General features: G+C 32.4%; 1 protein-coding gene across 1 annotated transcript in view; it reads left to right on the top strand.

The window, feature by feature from the left end:
* The window catches only part of LOC110034171, a 112474-nt gene that overhangs the window by 20534 nt on the left and 83759 nt on the right, over positions 1-8181 (top strand). Inside the window, 4 exon segments of the mRNA XM_020738465.1 lie at positions 6771-6869; positions 7467-7583; positions 7666-7781; positions 7894-7993. Coding sequence (XP_020594124.1) covers positions 6771-6869; positions 7467-7583; positions 7666-7781; positions 7894-7993 — 432 coding nt within the window.

The raw sequence follows: 8181 nt of genomic DNA, 5'->3' as shown, positions 1-8181 counted from the left end.
ATATATATATATATATATATATATATATATTAATAATTTGTTTAATTAAACAAGATTTAAGCTTTAGAAGTTCAGTTTCGAGGGAGAAAAAGTTGCGAAATTAAATTTGAGTAATTATTTTCTTATATGCATTAATTTAGTATTTATTTAATAAAAATTTCTTTAATGCTTTAGAATATTATTTTTATAATTATGTGCATGTTGTAAGCTTAAGTAAATGAAATGGGAAAAATGAAAATGATTGTTCGATATTTTTAAATAGAGATAATTAAAGCAAAATTAAGTGTAAATGATTAAATCAATCAGGATTGTCGCCAGATGGTATTGATGGGGGATTCAATGTACTTGTGCAAATTTTGAAGAATATATTCGGGTATGTCGGTAATCCCGATATGACTTCCTAAAGATGTTAAACATTAGTAATTACTTTAATTGACATGGGAATGAATAATTTAATACAATGAAGGTTTACAGTTTGATTTAGCAATAAACTACATTTTCTTGGGATATTCAGGTATAGCATTTGTAAAATTTTTTAATGCATAATAAGATTGTAATTGCTCACTAAGTTATGTAAATTTACTGTTGAAATTAAAATTTTTTTTTCAGGAAAAATTGTATATTGATATATTTGATGATAAGGATTTAGCGTACAAGAGGTGGAATGCCGTTGGTTGATATTATTTTGTGGTGTATTTGTAGTTTTCTTTTTGTACTGGTTTTTTCTATGTAGTGAAATGTTTCTTAGTGGTTTTTTTATAAATAGGAAGTTATGAAAATCTGTGGAAAGTAAATGAAATGTTAATATTGTCCGGCCGCAGTAGTTGACTTAGCTAATGCTAAGCTATTATGTCGAGTTGTCCAAAAAATGGCATTTGAGCTATTAGATTCGATCCTTATAAAAAAGAGTCATTAGGTTGATTAAATTAATAAATAAATAATATTATGAAGGGTTAAATTGTGACAAATTAAAATCATTCTTATGTTATAGATGTTATCTTTATGAATGATATTTTTGCATTCTAGTGATGAAGCCAGCCATAGAGATCATTTATATGTTTTGCAGAATTTGAAAGAGAGTACATTTTATGCTAATTTTTCCAAATGTAAAATTTGGCTTAAAATTGTGGCTTTTCTTGGGCATATTATCAGTGCAGATGACATCTATGTGGATCATAATAAGATTAAGGTGATCGTAGATTGACCAAGGCTGATTACTGTTACTGAGGTCAGAAGTTTTCTAGGTTTGGCTGGTTAAAGAAGATTTGTAGAGGGATTTTTATAGATTGATTTGCTATTATCCAGATTGACTCGAAAAATAGTGAAGTTTGATTGGACCGTTCGTTGTGAAGAGGCTTTTCAGAAATTGAAGTATTGCTTGATGACCGCTCCAGTGTTTTTTATTCCTCAGGATCGTATGAGTTTCAGATTTTTAGTGACGCATCTTTGAAGGGATTGGGTTGTGTACTCAAGCAACATGGAGGGATCATTTTTTATGCTTTAAGACAATTGAGGAATGATTAAAGAAATTATCCCACACATGAAGCTTGCAGCAATTGTGTTTGTACTTAAGATATGAAGACACTATTTTTATAGAGTTAGATGCGATGCATTTACAGATCATCAGAGTTTAAAGTATATATTCACTCGGAAAGAATTGAACCCGAGGCAGATGAGATGGTTGGAGTTTACTAAATATTATGATTTGGATATTCAATACCATCAAAAAAAGATAAATGTGGTGCCGGATGCATTAAATAGGAAGACTTCAGATAATTTGAATAGTTTATTTACTTTGCAGGAGCTGTTACTAATGATTTGGAGAAGCTGAAGCTATCTATAATTAGTTATAATGATGACCTTATGATTCAATTAAGTGAGTTGACTGTGCAGTCCACTTTTAAAGGCAGAATTGATGATTCATTAGCTAGAGATAATAGTGTTCAGAAAATCATGGTACAGGTTAAGACAGACAATTTAGATAAGTATGTGTTAGATCAAGATGACTTAGAGAAATATAAATGCATGTTTATGGTCCAGATGTTGTTCATGTGAGACGGGAAATTCTAGAGGAAACACTTTTGTTTGGCTATACTAATTTATTCAGGGAGTAATAAATTGTACCGGGGTTTCAAGGAAACATTTTAGTGGCTAGGATTGAAGAATTGGGTGGAAGAATTTGTGGCTGTCTTACATATTAGTTAGTGAAGACGGAACATCAACGTCCTAAATGCCAGTTGCAACTTTTACCTATTTTAGAGTGGAAATGAGATGAGATTGTTATGGACTTTGTGATTAGATTGTCTGGGTTGTGGTAGAGTCGTGATGCTAGTGGGTAATTATTGATAGATGGATTAAATCTACCCATTTCTGGCCATTAGACAAACTTATCCAGTTGAGAGATTAATTAAATGTATATGGATGAAACTATAAGATTGGATGGAGTATCGAATTTAGTCTTTGACAGATTTGATAGATTTGCTTCCAGATTGTGGAAAAAGATTCATGAAGTTTTGGGCATCATATTAACTTTCAGTACAACATTTTACCCTTAGACGGATGGCCAGCCAGAAATGTCTTCAAATTTTGGAGGATCTACTAAGGTTATATATCATTGACTTTAGTAGAGGATGAAAATCACGTATATCTTTAGTAGAATTCACTTATAATAACAGTTATCGGACTAGTATTGAGATGACTCCATATGAATCTTTGTATGGAAGAAAATACAGGACACTTTTACGTTGGGCTGAAGCAGGTGAAAAAAATGTTATTGGAGCTGGCTTGATTGATGATGCTACTAAAAGATTATACTAATTAGAGATAGATTAAAGACAGTGTAGGATGGACAGAGAAAATATTAGGATGCTAAGCATAAATCAATGAAGTTTGAAGTTCGAGAGTTTGTTATTATCAAAATTAGTTCTTTGAAGGGTGTGCAAAGATTTGAAAAGACGGGAAAATTGAATCCTAGAGATGTATGTCCATATGAGATTATGGAGAAAATTGAAAATGTGGCTTAAAGATTAGCTATCGGCTCATATGCAATGAATGTATAATATTTTCCACGTTTCTTTACTTAAAAAATATATTACCGATGAATCAAATAGGGTGATAGCGAATTCAGTCGACGTACAACTTGATTTGACTTATGTTGATGAGACTGAAAAAATACTAGATTGTGATGTGAAGAGGCTTTGTAATAGATAGATTTTATTTGTGAAGATTTTATGAAAACACAGATCAAAGAGAGAAGCAATTTAGGAGAAAGTTTCTGATATACAAGAAGACTATGCACAGTTTTTCATTTGAGGTATTTTATCTTTATGGTTATTTTTAAATTTTGAGAATAACATTTTTATTAGGAGAGGAGATTCTATATCTTTGTAAAGAAGTAAATACGATAAATTATAATAATAATAAATATTAAAAATGATGACATAGGTTTTAAATAACTCTTATAGTTTCGTTTTAAGGCTCGATTAAGCCTTTTTGTTTGAATCGAAGGAAAATAAAAAATGGGGAGAATGAGAAACAGATAAGTGGAAAACATTTCGTGAGCAGTAAGGAGGAGATTTGAGCCCCTGTGTCGTGCCCTAGTGTTGCAGTCGTGTGTTAAGCAGAGCCTTTTGTATTTGCGGGAAGTCAGAATGAGCCACTCAGGAAGGAGAAAGGAGAAGGCAAGGTGAGCGACTTCATGTGTGAAGTGGAGAGCCAGTCGAGTCCTCATTGTAGTTTAAAGCAACTCCAGTGCTAAGAGTAAGAAGAAGAGGTTGAAGGACAAAGGAAACCTTAGTCGATGGAGAAGAAGAAGCCGAAGGAGGAGGAAGGGTAGTGCGACTTTTTCCCGTCTTGCAAAGCTTACCACACTCGATTAGCCACAATTGGTGGAAGAGAGAGGATATCAACTTGCAATTTGCGTTGAAGTCGAGCACCCGCTCAAAGGAAGAGGAAGGGAATACGACTCATCTGCTGTGAAGGAAAAAGAACTCAGAGGAATAAGAAGGGTGGGTATACTGGCTTTCTATGTGTGTAAGGGAGTTGAGACTCATGTGAAGATGAATAGGAGGAAGAAGGAGAAGCTCGTGCATGGATTAGGGTTGCAAAGCTTTTGATAAGAGAACATTCGATTTTATTATAATTTAATTAATAAATTTTGAATATAATATCTATAAGTTTATTATTTAAATTTTAAATATAAGTGATTTTGATATTATGATCGAAGTTATTAAAGTCTCGAATGGGAGGGAGATAAAGATCTATATTTGTGCAAAAGAGATCAGGTTAACTGATGTAAATGTTAATGTTTATTTATTTTAATTAATAAATCTAATATATATATGTATATATATATATTATTAATATATTAATAATAGGTTTAATTACATTGAATTTAAGCTATTGGAAGTTCAGTTTGGAGGGAAAAGAAGAAAGTTGCGACAGTAAAGGTAATTAATTATTTTTTATATGAATTAAATTAATATTTATTTAATAAAGAATTTCTTTTATGCTTTAGACAATTATTTTTATAATTATGTGCATGTTGTAAGCTTTAGAATTAATGAAAATGGAACGGGAAAGGAAACTTTACTGTTCAATGTCTTAAAATAGAGGTAATTAAAGAAAATAAAATCTAAATAAGTTAACAAAGATTACCCATGGATGGTACTATAGGGGATACAATGTACCTCTGCATGTTAAAATAAATGGAAATGATAAATGTTTGCCTTCGGGTGTAAAATTTTGAGAGTACTTTTCTTTATAATTTTGAGGATACATTTGGATATAATTCTGACACGATTTCTTAAAAATGATAATTACTTAAATTGAAACAAGAATGTATAATTAAAAAAAAAGAAAATTTATAGTTTGATTTAGTAATAAACTGCATTTGTGTGTACATTCTTGCAATAGCATTTGCAAAGTCATTCAATGCATATAAGATTATAATTGCTTACTATGTCTTGTAACTTTAGTGCTGAATTTAATTATTTTTTTCGGAAAAATTGTAGATTGATATTTGACACGGGGATTTAGTTTACATGAGAATAACTACTGCTAATAGGTATTATTTTGTGATGTAATTGTAGTTTTCGTTTTACATTTTTTTTTTAAGACAGTGAGATACTGCTATATGCTAGATGAGGGGTTGTCTGGCATATACTATTTTTTCTTGATATTTTGATTTTATTGTAGTGTACTTTGTGTTTTTTTAGTGGCTCTTTTGTAATCTAAAAGTAATGAAAATTTGTAAAAAGTAAATGAAATGTTAATATCGTTCGTAGAGTAATGTTTCAATGGTTGTAGGGTTGTAGATAAAAGTTTGGTTAAAGTTATGGTTTTAGTGGTAGGTGTCAGGTCAGAATTTTGGTAAGATATGAAGGTTGAACATTTGAAAATTCAGAGTTGATGCTAGGAATTATGGTATGAAGGTTTGGGTAAAGCGGAGATGATTTTTTTTTTTATTTTGAAATTTTGGATTTAGGGTAAAGAAGATATCCTTAAAAATTTAGGGTTTTTTAGTCTTTGATACAAGTTGATGTCCTTTTAGGGCTTCTAGAGATGTTTAGGAAAAAGATTTAGTGGGCAAGTGATTGCGGAATGACAGAGGAATGATAATATGGCTAGTCGAAAGTGTTTGGAAGGGCGTGTTTGGTGAAATATGCTGTTGGATAACAGATTCGGTACCGTCGGATGCTGTCCGGACTAAAAAATGGCAGATCAAACAACTAATCCGCGAGGTATGGGTGGCGAGGAGATTTCATTACCTATTTCTAAGCAAGACACAAACACACGATTTACAAAAGGAAATGATACAACTCTTCGGAGAGAATAAATAGAGAGCAACATCTCCAATGCACAAACACAATAATTAAACGTTCTCAAACCAACAAATAGGAACACATAAATAGTCCCTCAAGTAATAAAACCTATTTAGAAATAAGAAAAATAAGAAATGAAGTCATAAAAAGAAGAAATAATATCACTTAATTGAGCAGTGAGATAAGATCTTGTGGTTCGGCCTTCCCGTGATCATGCAAACAATCAATTCTGTGGTACACAAAATTCTCACGAGCTGGATCAATGATTCCGGGATGTGGGATTCCACATATCGCTGGAATTCTGCTCTTACCATTTTGCAGACGCAAGCAGCTTCTGCAGTAGAAGGTCTAATAAATGATTATTTATGATGCCTATGGATACTTTTTGTATCAACTATGACTAAAATGTTTTCTGGGAGAAAAATAAAATAAAGAAAAAATAATAACACCTTGGCTTGGTTGCGATATTGGAAAGTACTTTTGCAAACATTTACCTATCACTTGATTTGTAATTTGTAATGACAGACCAATTACCTATCGCTTGATTTGTAATTTGTAATGACAGACCAAATAAAATGAATTAGATGTCAGCTTTGTTTTTTTTCCAGTTATCTACTATGCCAAGTCTGCATTTTACTGCATGTGTTGGAATATGATATGGAACTTTTGCACTTATTGGCACTCCAAACTATGTTTTACTCTTACTGACGCGTAACTTATGAAATTTAGTGCATTTTCGCGACATCATGAGTGCCACATTAGAAAACATGAGAAAGTATTAAACTTGATCTAATGATTCAATTCTAAGATGCTTGAACTTTTATTTGGTTGCAGTGCTGTTTTCCTTTCATTAAAAGCATTTTTTTCATACTTTGTTTCACTATTTTCTCCGCATCATGAACTTCTTGAAGCTATTTTCTAACAGCTACTGTTGGTATGAACTTCCAGACACTCTTGGTTTCTGGGGCCAGTGATGGCTTACTTATAATATGGAGCGCAGACCATATTAATGATTCACGTGAACTTGTGCCAAAACTCAGCTTAAAGGTATTGTAATTTTTTTTCCAATTTGTTGTTCATTTTTTGAAGTCATTTTGAATACGTTCATGCTGTAATCACAAACAGAATGTGCTTGTGTGAGTTGAAGGCTTCCTTAACTACAATTTACCATTATATTGATGAATTTCAGAAATGAAAGCATATATATATATAAGGTGAAATCGATATTTGGTCTAGTGGACACCAAATATCGATTCTCCCGTGTGGGTTGAAAACCCGGTGTGCTTAATTTTGATTCGAAGAGCCCGTGCCACGGGATTCGAACCTCTCGACCCGAGCGACTTATGCCAGAGGCCGCACCAAGGGTTGAAATTATTAAATCCAATATTTCACATAAACAAATATATTAAGTAAAGAAAAATTTCTTAAAAATACTCTTAAAATAATTAGTTATATATATACAAACATACATACATACATATTCATATTCTAAGAAATTAAATTATATGATGTGGCACGTCATGATGGCTGAAAGGTGAGGCCCATTGGCACAGTAGGTGAGCCCACCAAATGATCACTCATGTACCGTCCACATAACTATATTTGCTTTTTAAGTAGCATTAACTTTCGCATGGCTTCTTCAAGGCACACGATGGTGGAGTAGGGGCTGTTGAACTTTCAAGGGTGATGGGAAGTGGCCCACAGCTTATTACCATAGGTGCAGATAAAACCTTGGCAATTTGGGATACTGTCTCATTTAAGGTTGTGCATCTTCTCTTTCTTTTGTAGGCTAGAAAGTCTTGTACTAATTTTTTTATCTTAATTTTTTGTTTCTCCTACATAGGAGCTGAGACGGATAAAACCTGTTCCAAAACTTGCTTGCCATAGTGTTGCTTCTTGGTGTCATCCTCGTGCACCGAACCTAGATATCCTTACATGTGTCAGGGATTCTCACATTTGGTAAGAAGTTCGTCTCTTATGTCTGCTAGAATGCAGAACAGTTATAATATGTCTAAATTTTTTTAAATCATTCTCATGCTGTGTATATTCTCCGCTTTTGTCTTTTCAACAGGGCCATTGAGCATCCAACATATTCTGCTTTAACCAGGCCATTGTGTGAATTATCATCACTTGTCCCTCCTCAAGTGCTCGCAACAACTAAGAAGCTCAGGGTATGACTGGGGTTTGCATATAGTATAAAAATGTATGTATGTATGTATGTATGTATGTAGATATATATGTATGTATGTATATACATATCTATGTATGTATATACATATCTCTATGTATGTATGTATATACATATCTATGTATGTATGTATATACATATCTATGTATGTATGTATGTATATCTATATAC

The sequence above is a fragment of the Phalaenopsis equestris genome, unplaced genomic scaffold, assembly GCF_001263595.1.
Source record: "Phalaenopsis equestris unplaced genomic scaffold, ASM126359v1 Scaffold001370, whole genome shotgun sequence".
Taxonomy (NCBI): Eukaryota; Viridiplantae; Streptophyta; class Magnoliopsida; order Asparagales; family Orchidaceae; genus Phalaenopsis; species Phalaenopsis equestris.
The sequence above is the reverse complement of the archived record's forward strand: the minus strand, read 5'-3'. Positions and strand labels throughout refer to the sequence as shown.